We start from the raw sequence: 21,615 nt of genomic DNA, 5'->3' as shown, positions 1-21,615 counted from the left end.
CACTCTTTGATGCATGTCATCAGTAACAATTCACAAAATAATGCAGAAGTGGTTCCTGCCTTCCACCACTTACATTATTTAATATTCAAAATTTCTTTCATTAACCCAAGTTCTGCTATGCTATGGAACAAGCACCTCTTAGTGATGCCAACTTCACTAACGTGTAGATGAGGCACATTACACAGAACATCAGTCTCAAACAGATTTTTGGGTACTAACACAATGTATTCACTTAAGTGAGACTCAGATCATGGGCAAGTCAGGCACTGAAACAGGTTTCCCATGGAAAGTGTGGAATCACCACCTCGGAGTGTTCAAAAGACGTGTAAATGTGGCACTTAGGGATGTGACTTAGTGGTGGATTTGGCAGTTCTGGGGGTTAATAGGTGGCTTTAATGATCTTAGAGGTCTTTTCAAATCAAAACCATCCTATGATTTTAAGTGCTATGACATGGAAAAATGAACTATTCCTCAAACCCTACTGCATCTACCCTTGTGTGGTATAAGAGTTTATATGGAATACTAAGTAGAATCACATGGTTTGGAATGGACCTCTGAAAACCATTTAGTCCAACCACTCTGCCACATGCAGGGACACCTCTCACTAGACCACATTGCTCAAAGCCCCATCCAACCTAACACTTCCAGGGACAAGGCAACAAGGAAACTTCCTGGACAACCTGTCCCAGGGACTCACCATCCTTATTGTAAAAAAATTTCTTCCTGTATCTAATGTAAATCTACTCTCTTTCAATTTAAAACTATTGTCCCTTGTCCTGTCACTACCAGTCTTGGTATAAAGTCTCTGTCTTATAAGCTCCCTTTTAGTAGGGAAAAGACAGTCCTCATCAAAAGCCTGTGCCTCATGGACATTCAGTACTGCAGACAGATGGTTCAAAATGGCAAGTTAAGAGTCGGGGTCCATTAGCACAGGCACAGTCATGAACTAATGCATCTGATTAGCTTCTAGTATGAAGAATCAATACAAATACTAGAAAGTTTCAACCATCCTGAAAAAAAGGGATTCCGTATCTGCATCCTCTATTGTGCTCTTAACTTTGCTTATAAAAGTAATGTAGAATCATCATAGAAGAAAATAAATGCAGTTTAACAAAAAAAAAAAAATAGCTTACTCCACAAATGAAAGAAGAGCAAGTGCACAATATACCAACTTGGCCACTGCACAAGGCAGTAAGACAGTGTTGCATCTTCTCTAGCACTGTATCAGCTCTTCATATGTTTGCACCACTGGACTCAGACTTTTAGTCAATGCAGCCCCAGACTCACAGTGTTTGACACTCTTTGATTCTGATATTCTCTCTCCCTCCCAAGAGCTGCTCAACATGAGCAGGAAGCCAGATCCAATCTTCAGAACACAGTTCTGAAGTTCAGTCACACTTTGTTTGCAGGTTGGTTTTCCTCCCATTATCAAACTCCATTTAAGTAGGGTTATCACAACTTTTTTTAGTAAGGTATAAATTCAGAATAATTACCCTGTAATTCTCCAATCATTTCAGATCCATGACTTCTGTCCCTTCGTTCTGACTCCAAAGCTGCTTGTAGTTGGTAATAATCCTTCTCCACCTGCAGTTTTGTGCTTTCCAGAACTCTGCACCTTTCTTGCAGCTCTCTGTTCAGTGATTCTACCTGACTTAATGACTTGCTCATTTCTGTGTTACCCTTTCTCAGTCTTGCAGCTGTGTCAGATTCTGTCCTCAGCAAATCATTTGCTTCTTCTAGCTGTTAAAATAAACCAGACAAGATTTTCAAATATAAAGATTATGGAAACAGTTTTGCTACATTTGAATGTTCAAACCAAAGAAAGAAGAAAAGGAACACAACATACTTGTTTTTGTAACTGTGTTATCTTCTCATTTGAAATTTGTGAATGCTGGCTAATTTTTTTCAAGTCTTCCATCTGATCTTTTAGTGTGGACACTAAAGAGAAATTGCACCATTAATACAGCATACTAAAAAAAAAACTTAGGGTTTTATTCTGTTTTTTTACACAAATATGCTCCAAAATATTGTTTTGAATTGATAGGTCTTTTGTTGACTTTTTGCTTCTTATATATATATTTTTGTCACATTTTGTGCTTGCAGACTAACAACACAGCACAGTGTTGCAGAGAACAGAATTTGAAAATAACAAAAATCTGTGTTCAAATAAAAATGAACTCAAAATCTGTGTTATTTGAAAAGATCCCTTTTCAAACTTTCAAGTTGCACAGCATTTAAGATACTATGATACTAAACTATTCCCAAAAACACATCATATACCTCCTCAGTGTCAATGCTTGGACAATATTGCATACCTTCATTTTCCACATTGCGTCTTTTTTCATTCTCTTGTTCAAATTTTCTTTGGTACTCATTTATTTTATGTTGTAACACCATCTTGTCCTTCTCAATCTGAGACACCGTGGTTTCTAAGTTCTTCCTCTGACTGCCCTAAAATTCAAAGAATTGGTATTTTATACTTACATTTTAAGGAATGATCACTAAACCAGGATCTCTGCAATTAATTAAACAAGGAAACTGATGCATTGTTTCAATTGAATGAATTCCTGGCTTCCTTGGAAAGGTTTACAGAAAAGACAGCTTTTTTTAACTTCTACATGACTAATTTATACAGTTACTAGAAAAATTGTTGTTAGTATGATTATATCCGAAGTAACTACTAAAATTACTATCAAATGATAAGAGAAGGACTCAATAGAAAATCATCTGTATTTTTAAAGTAATTGACTTTGATAAACTCCAGAAAACTTGCAATGAGCAAGACTACATAAAATATTTAGCGGAGTAAAGAGAAATCAGCATGACTTACAGAAAGAAAAGTTTTTGAAAATGTGTATAAATAAAAGTGCTATGTATTGAAACATGATTGTTAGGTCTCAACCAATTTTTTTAGTCACAAAAAAAATATCTTAGAATCATGAAAGTACTATTCTCAACTCCACTCTTTACCCAATTAAGGCATCTTCAGTGAGGAAAAAAAATTACCTCTTCATCCAGTTCTTTCATTATCTTGTCTAGCTTTATGTTTGAAGATCTAAAAATAAAACAAGATCATTTAATAGATACATTATACATATTTTTGTAGTGAAATGATTTGTGACCATTACTAAAGCAAACATTTATATTTTGACTAATGTTATTTTGTAATGAACATTTAAAGCTGAAGACAATCAATCATTGCAAATATTTTGTAAAATATATCACTAAATATTTATCAGCTTTGTTGCAGATTAAATATGCAAAACTTTAGATGCCACATTTTATTCCTTAATCTGCAAAAAACAGTGTATGTACACAACAGGTTATTCTTAAGATTAAAACTCCCTGCTAAGCTACTAAAGCCTCCTCTAGTTGAGACCTCCAAATATCTAAAACAGTTCATTAATTCCACAGTAGAAAGCTTCCTATTACATATAAAGATATATAAACAACATTATTTCAAAGCCTTTCTGTTGGAGCAATGTATTAGAAAACTGGACTACAGAGAGAGTGCAGTGAAGTAAAACCTCGTTTAACTGGCAATAACTCTGACACATCCATTGCATTTCTATAGGCAGCTATCCCTCTTCAAAGTGGCAACAAAGAGGACTCAGACAAGTCTGCCTGGCAGGTACAAAAAGAGGCAGTTACAATAGTTAGCAATATCTCCTATCTACTAACTCTGCAGTGAATGGCAGTTCAGACACAGTTGTGCTCTGACAACTTCAGCAGCACTGCAGGAAGACAGCTACTGAATATCCTTCAAGAATGTATGTCCTGCTTGTGGAGAGCAATCAGAACATGCCAACAGTGAGCTTGTGTTTAAGTAAGCAGTGTCACACAGCCTAAATTCCCACCAGACCATTTCAGTCACCAGTTTACACCTAAGGAGCTTGTACAGCTACACACCATGGTTCCAATTCACAAGTCTAAATTCTTCCTATATTATATACCTAGCATTGTCTCCTGAGATTATTTAATCCTTCAGGAAGAGACTTCAAAAGGAGAAGCTAAATGAAGGGGAATTTAGGTTGCATGACTCTGAATAAAAATGTCTGATTATCAGAAAAGAATAATCTCAACTGTTTGTTCCTAAGTGTGACTGCGAGAAAAATGCCAATTCTCACATAGCTGCTATTTCAGCATGATAGAAACAGAACTTTAGAAAGCAAACAGTTGTTCTTATATGTCAGTCATAGGAAAAAAGTGTTTTTCCAACAAGTACCTGTATTTAGAAAACAGCTAATTAATTTTAATACTCCAATATATGCCATATATTCAGAATCTCAACATTTTCAAAAAAATTAGCATGATGTGTGTGTACCTCAGTCCAATAAAACATCTGAATACAGAGATACCAGGTAAACTCAAACACTTAAGTGGTCAGAAAGAACATGTATTACATGGTTGTCAATTAAAAAAAAAATTCTTTATACCATACTCAAGAAAATTTTAGAATTACTTAAACCTGTGCCTGGAAATCCCTTGGAGAGCTACAACACCATTCTTAGTGTTATCCCAGTAATCCCTGAAGCAGTAACACAGAACTGAAATGCTAGATATACTGAAATTATGTAAACAATTCAAGTTCAGTCTCACCTGCACTTTTGCTCCATTTCATCTTTCAACTGCATTTCATTATGTAGCTGTTCTTCTAACTCATAGATCATCTTCTGCATATTTTCCAGCTTTAAGTATGTATTTATAAATGAAAGAACATGCATTAAATTTAGAAACTTAAAAAAAAGTATTTAATTATATTCAGTTCTGCTTACATTGTATCACAGCTTACTTTCTTCTACCAAAAAAACACATTTTACCTTATTAAAATGTGATGTGTGTCCCCTCCTCCCTGCCCCACCACACAATTTAATTACAAGAAGACCGTTTTTTTTCATTTGCATGCACATGAAATTTCAGGGTATCTTCAAAATTCACAGAGCTAAGCTAAATCACATCCTCTTAGGTTGACATATCTTCAGTATCTGACTAAAGATATTATTGCAAAGATATTAGAAAGCACTTCTGTTAGTCTCAAAATTTCTTCTAGCATGAACCACCACATGTATTTTGCAATGTATCTTCAAGCTCACAACAAGTTCAGGAAGCAGAACCAGGCCAGTCTGTTATTGGCAGTGGGGAGAAAGTGCTCTCACCATCTCTTTAGTCAGAGTTCATTTCTACAGCTAGAACTGCACTAAGGTTTGAAAGATAGTAACAAACTTCAGATGTTAAGACGGCACATTACCGCATGGCACGTACTGTTTGCCAGCAGGATAAACTCAGAAATTAATTCTTTTCATGTAGTCTCAAAATATCTACGTTCTACCAAATACCTAGGCACAATAATCCCATTCCAACATCAAAATCCTCAGTTAACATGACAGTGTGAGCTCTGACGGAGCTCATCAAGTCAACCGCATGTTGATTCATAACCTTTCCACTTATAATGTAAGGATTTCAGTCTATTTAATTTTTACACATTTCCCTCAGTGCTCTTGGAACTGCATAGAGAAGCACTAGATTCCTAATCTAGACTCAACATATTCAAGCGGTTTTGATGCTTTGCTTTCTTGTTTCCTGTTTTAACCCCAAGATCTCAAAAAACTTCCAAAAATTAGACATTTCAGCACTTAACAGAGAAGCTCTGGAAAACAATTACTGATGTGAAGAGAATATAACACTATGTAGATCATACAATGCTTGTAGTTAAAAACAAGGAATGGCTTCTAAATCTAAACTCTGAGGGAAAAGAAGGACCAGTACACAACACATTTATGTCCTTGGTATGAACCACTACGAAATAAAGCAAGAATCAAGACTATTTAAAGGCTCTCACTTTAGTAAGAAAAGATCACAGCAAGTGCTCCAAAACGGAAGATAACGAAGGTTCAATGTGATTGCTCTTCCATTTCTTTATACTCATGTTATAGCCCTTCCAGACAGGGTGCACAGAGAAACTAAATGGGACAGATGAGAAACAAGTCTAAAAAGACATCTGGCAACTGATGCATTTCTGTACTGACTCCTACTAGCTTGAACTGCTATCGCATCCTCTTGCGTCTCTCTGTCTCTGCATGTTCTCACATCAGGCTGTACCCCAGGGGACCCATCTGAGCTTGCTGAGCAGTCTAATTATATCAGTAGAGACAACAGGCTTCCGGACAAAGTTCTGCACAATCTGCTATCAATAGACTAAAGAATACCTCAAGAAAATCCTGAGTTACAAATAACTATAAAAGCACTCCTTTAAGTTTTAGTTTGCTCTCCGTTTCCATTTTGTGTAGGAAGCATGGAAAGAAAGGACTACAGAAAAGCCTGTCTGCAACAGAGAAGTAAAGAAAAAATCCCTCTGAAACAGTCATCTTTTTTTCTTTTTTTTCTTTTTTCTTACTCAATACAGCATATTGAGTCTGGTTCTGCACCCTGAGCAATGAAGAAAACCTAAGATCCAGTGCAACAGAATCTGTTAATCTCCTTTTTCTTAAAATCTAAGCTGTTCACAGGTGGTTGCAGCAGCACTAAATAAAAGTAAGCAATCAGGTCTTCAAAGAGGTTTTATATTCATTAAAAGAACCTTGAATTCTATTTTTGCACAACTTCATGGCCTAACGCTGTTAAGTTTTATACACTTGCAAAACAATTGATTTCTTGGAAATCTGTGGCACTCATGTCTCTCCCCAATGACATTCAAAATGCAGATGTCAAAATGCAGAGAGACCAGGTAACATCTTGTGTTATATTTCCAGAACTAATTAATTTGCTAACCATGTGTCAACATTACCGTTTTCATTGCAGCATGTAATGAAAGAAAAACAGCTGAGAAAGAACAGTGGGGGGAAAAATACCTTGTAGTAAAGACTTAACACTGATTTAAGCTTTCCTATACCAATCAAATTCTTCCAGACTTTCACCTCCCAAAACTGCTAAAATCACAAGACATTAAAATATATCTGACTATAGGGACAGGACTATTGAGGATTCTTTAACTACACACTGAGTAATATTCCACTGAGTACACCAAGTCCATTCAGTAACTCTTCAAAGTCAACCAAAAGCTAGCACACAGTTTTAAGTACTTTCAAACATTGGTATGTCTGGCATTATTTTTAAATTTTACTGTATCAACAGTCAAATGCTTAAAAGGAAAAGGAAGTATATCAAATACATAAATACACATAAAAAATCAAGACATTTCAACAATTAAATTCAGTTGCCCAATAAAGGACATAATCCCTTCCCTGGGCAGATTTTCTCTGGGTAGTGTCATTAAACCTTTTCATTGCTAGTTTAGGAAAAAAGGGAACACAGATCAGTATCTTTTCTACTCGCAACAGAAAACAGAATAAAACACCAACAAAGTAAATCGTAGTCTAAGCCAAGACATCTTTTAAAGTTAATTATCAATTTTTGACCACGTTTTCTTCTGGAAAGAATGTAATTTGTAAAATATCAAACCATTCTCAGGGAATTGCTTGATTTATATCAGAACTTACATAGAATCCAAGCACTCAACCAAGTCACAAGCACCTTAGCATACCTTCCTGAAAAACTGACTGCTGAGATGCTTGGGAAGAAGTAACTGAAGGAATTCCTGAGCTTCTTTCTTATTTCTTGCTAGATGAACTGCTCTAGAAATGCAAGAGTGTCCTAATTCCCAACAGCTTGTGGGGAAAGCTTGTGAAGGAGCAGCATGCCCAAGATTGGCACATTGTCTTCCACCTCCCACTGAGGTCAGTAGAAGTCTAGACCCCATGGCTGCCACAAAGCTACCCAGGATCAATAAGATACTCTAAAAACATTGCACAAAGCACTTTGATATTTCTGAAGATAAAAACTGTGAATCCTCTTCCACAAAGGGTTTTGACTATTTTATTCAATTCTGGAAAACCAATGTTATATTAAGAAGTAAAAGTCCGCTTTTCCAATAACTGTATTAGGGAGGCCATACTAAAGAGCTAAAAATTATACATTGATTCCTCATATCCCAAACACTAAGATAATTTGAGACATATCTAACTCAAATGGTTTATGCCTATATATGCATTAGACTCTTTATTAGGATACAATAAAGATAAAAGACATACCACACTTTTGTCCACACTGGAGCCCATTCTGTTGTCATTGGAATTTTCTGCAGGGACACCTAAATACCTGCAAAAAACATTTTTAAAGTTATAGTTGAAGAGTTGTTTAAAGGCAAGATCATGAAAAAAAGATTAAGATAATACAGACATCCTAAAATATAACTCCCATATTTACTGCTCCAAAATGTAGATAATCAAATAGTAACATAATCAGATTTAAGCACATTTAATTGAAAAATTCAATTTATTGTAAAGGTTAAAGTAGAAAGCTGCAATAGAAGGCCTCCAGAAAAAAAGGATTTTTGCCAAATACTAAAACAACCACTTTTCTTTTTTCTAATAACCGTTAAAAAAAAAATCTTTGCTTTCCTTAGTTACAACACTCTCACTGGCTTCCATCCCATAAATATTTACTCAGGCACTTATGCAGCAAGTAGCAGTAATGAAGCAAAGTCTGCAGAGATTGTGTAACTTTCAACAAAGTTACTAAGAGTTCCACGCACAAGAAGTTTGCCCTGAAGCCAGTGTTCTTATTTTACGTAAATGTTTTCTAAAAATACCATAAATTTCTAGTTGTCATGATTCTGGAGAGTCAAGTAAATAAATACAAATTACTGTTTTCAAATTCCTTTGGTATTTGATGTGATATTCTTGGCCTTATAACTGATCTAAAGAGACATAAAGCATCTATTAAGGGCATGAGATTACGTGTGAAGTAACTCTCCAACGCATGAACTGAGAAAGATGAACACAACCTTTTTGTTTCACATGGATATTTTCAGGTATAAGAAAACCTCTCCAAAATATCAAGGAGGGTAAAATCAAAAGCATCTCCAAACCATGGTCAATTTAAACATCAAGCCAGCTTTCAGACAATCAAATGACAAAGTGGAAATGAAACAGTTTCCTATGTTTCAAGGAAACAAGCTTGCTGTTTGGAGTACAAGAAGCCACCATATTTTACACACCAGGGCTTTTGAGCAGTAAGAATGTGATACTTAAACAGGCACAGCATCAGCTCCCCCAAATCTAGAAGAGAACTCACAAGCCAGATAGGGCTACAAAGCCTTCTCGGCTGGTATACCAAAATCTGTGTTAAAACGTCCAAATACAGATTTATTTTTTCTTTTAATGCTTGAACTATTTTCAGATTTTTCAAGACAATCACACCAGCAGATAACAGGACAAAATTAAATTCTAAGTCAGCATCATAGTTCTAATAAGCCTACAAAGTTATGTTAGCAGAGAGCAGCAGAGCTCTTTAATAACAGCAAGAATATAGCCACTTAATTATCTAAATTCCTGATACTGTCCCCCAAAAAGGAAGACAGGGAAGGAAGAAATTCTGTTATTAACAAGCTCCTAATATGCTACTTCTTGACAATATATTCCAAAATATTCCTGCAAGGCAAAAATTAAAACTTTTCAAAGTTACAGACTAAACTGAGAACAACAGGTGAAACTCTTGAACTGCTGAACTCACGCAAAGTACGCAAAGCCTGCAAGTCCTTCTACACCTTACCATGGCAAAAAGTAACAACAAATCCAACTCTTTGCAGAGATGGAAAGAATTTCACCACAGGCTTGGAAAAGTGTTTCCTCTTCTATGCAAGGACAAAAACCAGATTTATTTCCTTTAAGATTTTCCTATCCAGAAATGCTATTAAAACTAACAGTCTGACAGCTCTGCTAGAAGTTTTAGCCCATTTTAAGCCTGACACCATAATTAAAAGCAGATTTCCAGGTATTAAAAAGTTACTGAGATTTTTGAATGTAGATATAGCTATCCATAGGACCTACAATATAATGACTGTTGAAAGCATGAATCAATACAGCTTTGACTGACATAATTTAGAAGTCTTTTAAGCAATAGTGGAAGCCGTAAAGTATCACGATCTCACTCTGTCAGAGGATGTATACTTAAGAAAAATTATGAAGCAGAAAGCAGGCAAGTAGGAAATCTTTCTAGTAAGCCAAGGTTTATTTTACCACACACTAGAACACTGATGTAAAGTACGGAAATTTCATATTCAGCTCAGGGACAGTAATATGCAGTAAAACAAATGGACTTTCAATCCCTGATTCATGACTCTACACATAATTCAGTACTCTGCAGGGAGCTCTGTGTGGTAGTGGCAACAGTGGATTTTTCTTGCTTAGCTTCTGCAGCATCATTATAAAATCTTCTCAATGCAGAAGAGGACACTCAACAACACAATGTGATATTTTAAGGTAATGATGCCTTGTAGTACTGGTTATCACTGTTAAAGTATTAAAACAGTATAATTTTTAGTATTCTGAATGACTAATAAGTATCTGAATAGACTTAAACCTAAAAATTGGTTGGTAAGAGTCAGAAACAGTGCTAACAAAGAAAACACAATTAATTTGCTTTCTGCATACGTACCGACGGTTGCTGTAGTACGTAAATCCTACAAAAGGAAGCTGGTTGCCCACAAATGCTTTTGGTATGGGAAATGTTTCTTCCTCTCCTTTGTCTTCTTCCAGATCATCGAAATTACTAGTGTCAATGTCACTACTTAAGTCAGGCACAACTGGTGCTACCGCTGGAAAAAAGGCAAAGTAGTATGATAATAATCAGTGTATTACTCAAATCACTATGAAAATTTTTCTTGGAACAGAGTAAATAAAACTTTAAACCCCTTTAAACAAAATACACCAATCCTTTTGCTACCATGATACATAGGTAAGCCAGACCACCATTTATGAGAAAAGCACTATACTTACTGTCTCTGAGTGTTTCCCAAGCCCACTGATCATTTTTGAAGAAAAGGTGCCGTTTAATTTCTTCTACACCATTTCGTCCTAACCTCACTTCCCTGTTAAAGAATGGTTTGGTTAAACACATGAGATTCCATTAATTATTCTGAAGGAAAGACTCATTTTAAAGCATAATCTAACAAAAAGGACAATAAAATACCTCTCAAACTAGAGTAAAATGTAGACATAACTTGAAAGTTTTCATAAGAAGATCTCTATATGAGCACAGCAGCTACATTTCAGAATACAGCCTGGTTTTAACTTTTGCCTATAAGAAACTCTGCTGCTTCTGTTTCCACATCATGGACAGCTCAGACAATTGCCAAGTTGTTACACTGCACTCAGGCCCAAGGCACTAAAAATTTGACTTCTCTTAAGCAGTTTAAAAATACACACAAAACAAATACTCTTTTTCAACATGACAAGAACTACTCTTAATGAAGGCTTATTTTCATAATGAGAAAAATATAAACCTTACCTATCAGTTAAAAAGGCACAAATGAGGTTTTTTGCCTCTTTAGAAATGTCACTGTCGTCAGGGAAAGTAAGGGAGTTCTTATGGTTCATAATCTTACTGTATGTTCCAACCAAAGAGTCTGCATAAAAAGGTGTATCGCCTGAAAAAGCAGAACCACAAACATCAAAAAGCAGATCAAAACTATTGTAGACTTGATTTGCAATATTTGACTCACATATATAACAGTGTATGCAACCAAGTGAACTAGAGATAAGGATAGACGTTTTGAGAACTCTGCCAGAATTTTTCTAAAATATATTCTGTAAATGCCAGGATCTGTAAACCACAGTTCATGCCAGAAGAGCAATGATGTTAAAAACAAGAGTGATTTTAACATGGGAGTCTAGTTAAGTAGTGCAGTCAATTCTGAGGACCCTACTACTTACCTACAAGCATCTCATACAAGAAGACTCCAACTGACCACCAGTCACATTCCCGCCCATAGTAACCATCCCCTCCCTGGGACTTCAATACTTCAGGAGAGATGTAGTCTGGTGTTCCCACCGCTGTGTCACATCGTACCATTCCTTCCTACAAACGAGAGGAAAAACAGCCAGGCCCACATATAAGATCCAAAATTGTCAGTAAGTTCCATGAGCTTATGCAGCCTAAGCAACATCAACAGATCCACATCAAATTTTGTCAACAAACGTTCTTTTTAAATTTTTTTTAATATATTTTTGAAGTCTAAGCTGCTAAAGCCAGAACAAAGCACTAGATCTGTCAAACACAATGGAAGTTACTTTAAAACCCTCCATTAGTACCCAAGAAGTAAACAGAATTGCATCTAGGCCCTGCACACACCACACAGCCATTCATGCCAATATAATTGTGTCATTTGCTGACAAGATGTACTGTAAACAGTGAAATCTCTTCTGTTAGCATAAATGGGTCAACATCAGGGATTTTGATAACAGGAACAGTTGAACTGCAAGTTTTTGGCCTCTGACCCAATATACTGAATGCTACAAAGACAAGGCTTAGATAAGGCTTTGAAAATCTATGTAGAGAGACTTCAGAAGAGGTAACAAGTGAGAAGAACCTTTGATGTTCCTCACACCCCTGAGAAACAGCTGGCAGAACTGAGATCAGTCCCACTGGAGCTGTCATCCAGAAAACTGAAGGTGTAATCACACCCCCTTTTCCAGTGCCATTCAGGCACTTCTGAAATAATCCTATGCCATTCCTAAAAACAGACCAGTGGAAAAACTTGCATAAAAAGTTATAACTAATCAAACAAAATAAATATTAATCTAGTGCTGCACATGCAGCAAATCCAAAATTAAGCTCCTATGCTGAGCAGCTTTTCTTCTAGAAGGTAACCTTTCTCTATCAAAAGACTAGAGGAACCAAGACTAGGCTCAAGACTACTAGGATTTTTACATATAACGTACACTTGGTTTTCATTGGTGCCTTTTATTCAGCAGCTAAGTACAGTAATTTATTCAAATCTCCTAGAATATGATGAGAACATATTGTACATATTACACCAATTCTACTAAGTACCATGTATTTCAGATTTCTATAATATGTTTTCCTCAAATATATGGGCAGGCTGACACAAACCCCTCAGTTTTGTGTAGGGAACAACAGTGCTACACAGTACATGAATATTGCTGCAAAACATTTTTTTAAATGACCTCAGAATGCATTTTTTAAAAAATAATTAATAGTTCCTGTTTCCTTCACATTTGTCCTCATGCTATGTCAGCAATGGCTAATAATTACAACTGATATTCAGAAGCTGGCAAGTAAGTTTTGATTCTTTCATTTCTTGTAAAAATCATCTCATTTCTTTGCACTAGCTTTTCATACCAAAAGACTTAAATAACCCTTAGCATCTAGAGACAATCAAAGAGGCTTGACTTCAGAAAGTTTCTCTGGAAAACAGTACTTGAAGAATGATTTCTGCACTTTACATTGTCACTGAATAAGATGCATGAATCACAGAATCATAGAATGATTTGGGTTGGAAGGGACCTTAACAATCATCTAGTTCCTTTCACTAGGCCATGAAGAACAGTAAGGGAAGAGAGTGGCATTTTACACCCTTCTCATCTAGCTTAAAACTTTTCAGTATCTTTTCACTTTTAAGTATGTTTTCCTTTGACAAACATGAAAGTGAAATTGCAAACATCTTTACCTTGTTCATCTTCATACAAGTACCAAAATCTGCTAATTTTAAATGACCAGCTTTATCTAGCAGCATATTATCAGGCTTCACATCTCTGAAAGAAGAAAAATATATATTTTAGAAAGTAAAATTTCAATTTAATTGACTTAACTTATGAAAATAATGGAAGTCAACTGCTTTTCGGATATAACATTGCAGGCAGCAATTAACATAACAGCACCATTAAAGCACCACTATTGCCTCCATTGTTTCCTGTTTCCTCAAAGTATCATGACCAACACAGACTGCTGTACTACACCGTTTTTAAGAAGTAGAACACATGTGAGAATACAGCCTTAAGTAACCAAATTTAATAGATGTGGACACTAATCTTGAACCTCAAGTTCATAAAAAAACACTCACTGGTTATGTCAAATAGGCATTGAAAACATAGCTTCTTTTCTGTACCATTTCTATTTCAAGGGAACAACTGGATGTCATTTTCGAAATTCTATTATTGTGAACAAATATTTTCCCATGACTCAAGAGGAGCATTAACTTATACTACCCTCCACCAAGTATGTTCACTACAGAATCTTTCATAAAGTAACTGGTAAATTGCAGCATGTTCAGGTCATTGAACATAATGAAGCAGAAGAGCAGTAAGAAACAACTATCAAGATAGCATAACACAAATTTCAGGAGAAAGTATATTTCAGAGACCTCAGAGAAGAACTCTGGCCATAACTGCCAGATGAAATGTAGTGCAAATGCACCAGTACATTCACAGATTAATTTTGTTTAAGAGGGATTTTTGCAAGACTCCAAGTTAGCTGCCTGATCAAAGTATAGAGACAAAATCAGATTCAACTTCAAAATTACATTACGTTACTCACGGTCAAATCTGGGCAAGTTTTCTTTTTTTGAGGATGAAGAGTCCATAACCTCTTTCTTGTACTGTTTGACCTCCCTCATAGTGGAAAAAAACAACTCCTAATGAATAGCTAGATATTCTCCTGCTGCAGCTGGTGTCATCCACTGCCTTTCATCTTCTCACCATGAAGCTTCAGGCTGTCCACCTTTTTTATAAAGTCCTGCTGGGCAGCTGGTGACTAATGCTTTCTGTCCTGCCTAAACACCGTTCATGTTGTGAACAGACAGTGCTGATCTTGGTATCAAACCTCTGGAGAACTGCCTGGTAGCTGACTGCTGCTGGACAGCACAAGCTAGTCAAAGAGTATCTAGACAGCGCTACATATTCAAACTGTACCTTTCTAACCTGGCTACATCTACAACCTTGCTAAAGTCAAGACAAACATACTCTGCCTTGTCAGTAAAGCCCATCATCTCAACACAGAAGGCAATTGGTTTGGGAAGGCGTGCATTACACTTCATAAATCCAAGCAGGCTACTCATAATCATCTTCCCATCCACATGCTCAGAAACCATTTCCTGACAATTTAATCCACCTGCCCTTAAGCTGGCTAGCCTTCAGGTCTTCTGACTCTCTCCTCCCAGCTCTTCTTGGCAAGACAGATGTGCCATTTGTTTCCTTCCAGTCATTAGGAATCTCCTAATTCCCACACACCTTCCAAGGTGACAGCAGCTCTCTAACCAGCCGTGGCACGTACTACCGTGTGTCCTGGACATGTGTGTAATCCAGTCTACACAACTGGGACTCAGCTTGATCTTCCTCTGCTAGAGCAATGCCTTCCTCTCCCAAGTTCTGCCACTGGGGCACAGGACCTGAAAGGCCTGAAAGCAGACCTTACCAATGATGGCTGGGGTAAAGGCAGCAGCCTCAGCCATTCCCATGTCCTTTATCACTCGGTCCCTGACCCATTAAACAGTAGGCCCATATTTTCCTAAGTTCCCTCTCATTCATCAGAGTTGAACAGATTAACTACAGGGAAAAACAAATTCCAAAAAATGTCCTAGTGTCAAAATAATCTGAATTTTCAAGAAAAAAAGAAACTTCTCCATGCTGCTGGCATCTTCTAATGCCTGCTTTCCAAAACTAGCAATGCACACATACGATAGTTCATTCAGCCAGATAATTTACCCATTAGATGCAGCATAGCTACATAATTAATGATGCTCTAGATCCTACTCAAGCAGAGTAGGATCAGTAGTTTATTTTGCTTTGTGTTTGCTTTTTTTGCAAAATGTTAAAATTTTGCAAAACATGTTAACACTGATCTTGTGATCAAATTACAAACTGAAAATGCATATACTATAGTGTATACTATATACTACTCAAATTCTTCCTTTATATTTTGTTGAAAAAATTATTCTTCTACTCCTAGTTAATATAATTAAAAGCTGAAGCAGATACAAGTTCAAATATCAAAAAGAAAACTTCTCAATCTATCCGAGAAGTGACACCATTTCACTTTAGGGCAAGTACATAATATGAAACTAATCCAATTCCCTTTGCTCTGCATCTCAATTTTCCATCTTACCCCTCTCAAGAAAACATATGGCTGGGAGATTTTCCTCACATTGTTCACAGATTCTTGTTTAATGGGTCACTGAGGCTTCAAATTCCTAGCAGAGAATTAATTCCCAATAGTGGATACTACTGTGATCAAATTCCCTAAACAGCTTTTTTTAAACAAAAGAAAATAACCATTTTGGGGCCAACATGCTCATACCATTTTTGTTCTTTTTATCTCTTGGTAAAGTGGCACAATTTTATTGCTCCCCAAACTGAGGAACATCAGCCCACTGAAAACCTTCACTTCAATTATACAACCTCAGACTTACAGTTTCTGATGGCAACAACTTTGCAATTTGTAATATGGAATAATTATGGAATAACAAAGTAATATCTTGAATTTTAAAACTGCCTAAACTGAAGAAATTCTGGCAGCATCAGGAAACAAACAATCCTATGTAACATCTTTTTCTTTCTTACCTGTGTATAAAACCCATTGAGTGAATTGCATCTAATGCAAGTACAACTTCAGCAGTATAAAATCTTGCCCATTTCTCTGGAACATCGTAATTACTCATTAAATTCACAAGGTCCCCACCAGGCATGTATTCCATCACCATGTAAAGGTAACGGTCATCTTGGAACGCGTAAAATAACTGCAAAAAAGCAAAACCAAAAATTAAACCACTTAAAGTTACAGTTATCTTTAATAATTTGCATGTTGGCATATCAAAGACATTTCTGTGCAAGCTGATTTCCAAAGTAACAGAATTGCTACAATAACTGCAGCAATGCCCCATCATTCAGCAAACCTCCTAAAAAGAAGTTAGCCTCTAGAACAAAATTTAGGCAGATCTTCCATCCTTTTATATTACCCTGGAAGAAGTAGCATGTTGGTTACAAATTAAGATTAGTGAATTTGGTGCAATAAATTTTGAGATAAGAGAATGCTCATTACATTTAGACAAAATATTTTTCTCACTGGGATGTTAGTTGACCCATATGCAAAGATGAAGCTATTCTGTTGCAAACATCTGTCTGATTCTACTTGTATTATCACTAAATGTTTATTTTTCTAATGTCGACATTTATTTATTATACAGAAAATGAGCCTAAACTTTAAACAATAAAAATATTTCCCTTAAAGCTGTCAACCCTCTGTTCAACATGAGTAGGGCAATCAGATTTTTCTTTAAATTGCATGAAATCCCTAAGTTTTATTCTGAACAATCACACCCAGACAGATAGTAAAGCAGTTACACATTTGACTTGGGAAAATCTTGAATGAGTTTGTGTAATTCCAACCTAATAGAAAAATTTATATGCTTAAGGCTAAGAACAGTTTAAATTAACAAGCTGACATGTGCACACACAATGCTCAATGATTGGTTCGGGCATACTCCTTAGAACTTCAAAGGCAGCAGCGCCTCCCAAAAAACTGTCAGTGACAACACTGAAATGGTGAAAAAATAACCAGAGCACGCATAATTTTCAAAGATACACACAGAAATTAGAATATACAGAAGCTCTTTCTTAGGTGCATCTTTCTGGTATGCTGGATGATTCAAACAACTACTACACAGCAGATGCACCAATATATATATCTAGCAAAGATTTCTAATAATAAACAGTATGGTTTATCTTGTATATGTGACAAAATACAGTTTGAAGCAAGTGTGATATCTGCCCTTTTGTACAGCATTCCTTGTATTAGTCATGTATTCCCTAGCAGATCAAAAAAACAAAAAAGAGACTTCGAAATATCTAATTCCAAGTCATACAGTGCTGCAACCAAACTATTCTGTAATGCCAGTATTTCAAAAGTAATGTCACTTTACCTGAACAACCCAGGGACTATTAGCAAAAGCCATAATATCCCTTTCTTCCCAGAAGAATGCAGAATCAGATCTTTTGATCATCTCAAATTTGCTCAGAAGTTTCATAGCATACACTCTCCTTGAGGATTTATGCCTCACCTGTTAAGACAAAGGTGACATGGAGCATATTAGTTTGCCATATTAACACATGAAGAACATCACTGAAAACATTACTTTTCCTACTTTACCATTTAACACATTTTATGAGACTCTTCACATTACTATAAAGGATTATATACCATACATGCACAAAATAGTTACATCTGACAACGCAGTACTTTTAAAATACTTGCTATAACGTTTCAACACGGAAGTCCATAGGCACAGGAGTTACATAATTTGCATGTATGTGCCTTTAAAAGGACAAATATTGGCAGCTAATGTTGTTAAATACCATAAAGTTAAAACTATAAGCATTTTCCAGAGTTCATTAGCAGATGTGCATACCTGCTGCTGTATTTCCAGTTTCTCCCACCAGCATGCGATTAAATAAAGCAGGATTAACAAGCCTGGCTGCTAACCTATCACAAACAACACACATCTCTCATCTATGAGAACTATGTCCACAAAAATCTGGTGTAGTCCCTGAACTGGCAGAAACTCTTCTAGCCCTTAAGACTTCAAGTGTCGATGGAAACATTGGTGAAGACTAATTTTCTTGATTATGAGGAATACACATTAGATGCAGCACATCATATTATATTCTCCATTTTAAGAGAGAAGACTATGGTGCAAAACAGGTATTTGTGTGCTCAGGCAGGACTAAAATAGGACATTTTCAAAAACATTTGCATAAAATGTCATTGAGTCAAAGGCTTTAATATTTAAGACTGGATCTTCTGAACACTACACTGAGAAACAGATGCATGAGCAAATACTACAGAATATGTTAAAAAGTACAAATAGAAACTTAACTTACCAACTGAACCTCCCCAAATGCCCCTCTACCGATCACCTTCACCACTTCATAATCTTCAGCTTTCATGCGCAGATCCCTCATTTTGTTTACTGTGTCTTTATCTACATAGAACAAAATTCACATTTCATATATAGTCAACTTCATTAAACCCATTTGCCTAACTTTAATTTTCCATAGTTTTTAGAAGTGCTGCCTTCCCACTGAAAAACTCTCTGCAAGAATGCATGACTTTATTCTCATGACCATAGTTACCAAAACCTGATACAACCTAGTGCAATGGCTCTACTGTACAATCTTATTACAGGAGATTTTAATTTAGGAATTCCATTAAAAATAATTACCTGGAAAAAAAATAGCTATACAAAAATTTAATATCCAGCATGATCCTTCTTGCAAGCTGATCAGTATAAAAAGATTATTTCTGAATAAATAAGCAACACAGCTGGGAAAGTGTGCAAAAAAATACACTACAAGACACTTGAAAAAATATTTTTAAAAAAAAGTTTCACTTTTCTGCACTTTCATGATTCCTAATACTCAAAAAAAGATTTTAATTTAAAACAGCAGTGGGAATCATTGCAATTATTTATATAAACCTGTCATTCTATAAACTAGAATAATTTACAAACTCCCAGTGGGCAGATACTCTAATTCCAAATTTGGTAAAAGATTAAAACAGTCTATTTTAATCCATGTGGGTCAACACTGGCATGAGACTACGTAGAAAAGCTTCATGCTTCAGTATTTCTAAAAGCCAGGAAGTTCTACTAAAACAGATATGCTTCTAATAAAAAAAAAAATGCAATGGTATTTTATTTTCAAAAATAATATATTCTAGGCCTAAAAGCAAAGTTTAGAGAGAAGTAAGGACAGGGGAAGAAAAAGAAGGATAAATAAAATATTTTAAGTTCATGTGCTAAAAAAGATGAAGCAGATGACAGAAAATTATGATTAGGTTTCTACCTACCCAGGCCACAATCTGAAACAAAAGCAGCCTATCTACAGTAAATATTCAGTAAGATTTTATCACCTCAAGAGGAACAAACATAGTTCTGTCTGAATAAATACTCTGCGGCATTACAATCTAATGTAAAGCAACCATTTACAATGCAGCATAACACAAGCTGATTTTGGTAAATTATAGCAAAATTCTAAATTCTGACAAATTCTTACACATAGGGATCAAAATATCCAGTAGTTCCAACAAATAATGCATTACCTTATTTACCCTGGTGACAACTGGCTTACAGAAGAGGAGGAGCAAGGCAGCAATTTTTATGACAGCAATTTTCTAGCTATTGTTAACCTCCTGCCTAGTAATCTCACAACAAGAGATTCACCCCTCTGAATGAAAAAGCCTAAGCACAATATGAATCCTTTAAATGGTATTCAATCACAATTGCCTAACAACAAAGCAGAATTAAGGAAAATACATCTTTAGAGCAACCTAGGCTAAGGATTTTAAAATAACTTAAGCCAAGCTTGTGATCAGTTGCAAATGGAAATTTACTGGTTGAGATACATACTCACACTCAGTTATCTTCAGACAAAATGTTACAGTAACAACAGTGTTAGAAATCATATTCTAACATCTGTTAAACAAGGTTTATCAGGCTGCAATATACTTCAATAGGCAGTTCCTTATCTCCCAGGACCGGTGGAGGACATGGCCACCTTATGCTGTATGAACAGCTGGGGTGGTTCCCATGGCAAAAATCACCCTCTCCAACTTGCCCTGAACTTTGGTTATAGGCTCAGATGCTGCCTTGAAATAAACTGAGTCACCACGGCAAAGCAGGGCTCTAAGATACCTCTAATACTCATTTCTTTATCCTTTTAATTCTATACGGTAGAGAAACAGTAAGATTCTACATTTGCAAAAATCATCCTCACAACATCAGCCAGTAGAGGCAGATTTTGAAGGCTGCACAAATATGTAATGTAAATTAGTGAGAAGTAAAGAGGTGATAAGGAATGATTCATAGAGCAATCAGTCTATAAAATAAAGGAAGCAAACGCCTATCTTATTTGCCATCTAGAAATTTATTTTAAATTTCTGCAATAATGTTGCAAGTCAGACAGCCAATACTGCAAAAAGGTATTTTAAACAGTCTTCTAATAAAATTAAATAAACATGAAAACGTCTTTTTTATTTTTTTTAATAGAAATTCAAGGCAAACTAGACTTCAGAGTTCCCTCTAAGGCCACTACTCACACATCCACAGCTTGCTTTCATATTTCAGCAAACACTGCAAGTTAATACTTCAAAGGCAGTTTTAAGGGAACTAATGTGTTCTGTTCTCCACCTTCAGATTACTTCTGATCACATCTTACACAGTATGTAATTTATACCTAAAAGATATTCATTATCAGGTTGTAAATGTAAAAGTTTTCTTTCACTAGCCCCAATGGCAGAAGTGAAGTTTTTTGAGACTCACTAATGATTTCACTACTCAAAAATTACATTCAAATTATCTGTTGCAATGAGTATTTCCTTTGCCTGATATAACTTCTCTTTTCCTCAAGTGTTTCACCACACCTTCTTAGTAAATAACTGAGAATACAAAATGTGCATGTAACTCAGCATATGGTATCAACACAGTTTGAATTGTGAAAAGTTAAACAGAACATTTCGTCTTAAGCTTTCAGTAACCAGCTTATGTGCAAGTGAGCCATCAACTGGACCCAAATATTCACACAAATGGAGATTAATGTAAAATTAACACCACAAATTCCCTATCATAGGTTGCAGTTGTACGCAATAAATGATTTGAAAACACCATGGAAACCATGAAAAAAAAAGCCTTGTAAATTTCCAAGCAAAGACAGAAATTATTTTAGTCAAATTATATTTACCACAAAAAAACATTTTTTATAGAATTTA

At 35.7% G+C, this 21,615-nt stretch overlaps 1 protein-coding gene across 2 annotated transcripts in view; it reads right to left on the bottom strand.

Moving 5' to 3' along the window:
• ROCK1 (Rho associated coiled-coil containing protein kinase 1) overlaps positions 1 to 21,615 on the bottom strand; it is an 84,140-nt gene that overhangs the window by 29,829 nt on the left and 32,696 nt on the right. For both annotated transcript variants that reach the window (XM_088051694.1, XM_014255639.2), the window contains exons 3-16: positions 18,732 to 18,832; positions 17,774 to 17,911; positions 16,416 to 16,591; positions 13,529 to 13,613; positions 11,772 to 11,916; positions 11,347 to 11,485; positions 10,836 to 10,927; positions 10,495 to 10,654; positions 8,088 to 8,154; positions 4,600 to 4,688; positions 3,007 to 3,055; positions 2,316 to 2,451; positions 1,847 to 1,938; positions 1,494 to 1,740 (exon numbers count right to left, since the gene is read on the bottom strand). In XM_088051694.1, the coding sequence (XP_087907820.1) occupies positions 1,494 to 1,740; positions 1,847 to 1,938; positions 2,316 to 2,451; positions 3,007 to 3,055; positions 4,600 to 4,688; positions 8,088 to 8,154; positions 10,495 to 10,654; positions 10,836 to 10,927; positions 11,347 to 11,485; positions 11,772 to 11,916; positions 13,529 to 13,613; positions 16,416 to 16,591; positions 17,774 to 17,911; positions 18,732 to 18,832 (1,716 nt within the window). The remainder of the gene's footprint in view (positions 1 to 1,493; positions 1,741 to 1,846; positions 1,939 to 2,315; positions 2,452 to 3,006; positions 3,056 to 4,599; positions 4,689 to 8,087; positions 8,155 to 10,494; positions 10,655 to 10,835; positions 10,928 to 11,346; positions 11,486 to 11,771; positions 11,917 to 13,528; positions 13,614 to 16,415; positions 16,592 to 17,773; positions 17,912 to 18,731; positions 18,833 to 21,615) is intronic.

The sequence above is a fragment of the Pseudopodoces humilis genome, chromosome 1 (assembly GCF_049639895.1).
Source record: "Pseudopodoces humilis isolate 2021_Gansu_Grassland_sample_001 chromosome 1, ASM4963989v1, whole genome shotgun sequence".
Lineage (NCBI taxonomy): Eukaryota > Metazoa > Chordata > Aves > Passeriformes > Paridae > Pseudopodoces > Pseudopodoces humilis.
The sequence above is the reverse complement of the archived record's forward strand: the minus strand, read 5'-3'. Positions and strand labels throughout refer to the sequence as shown.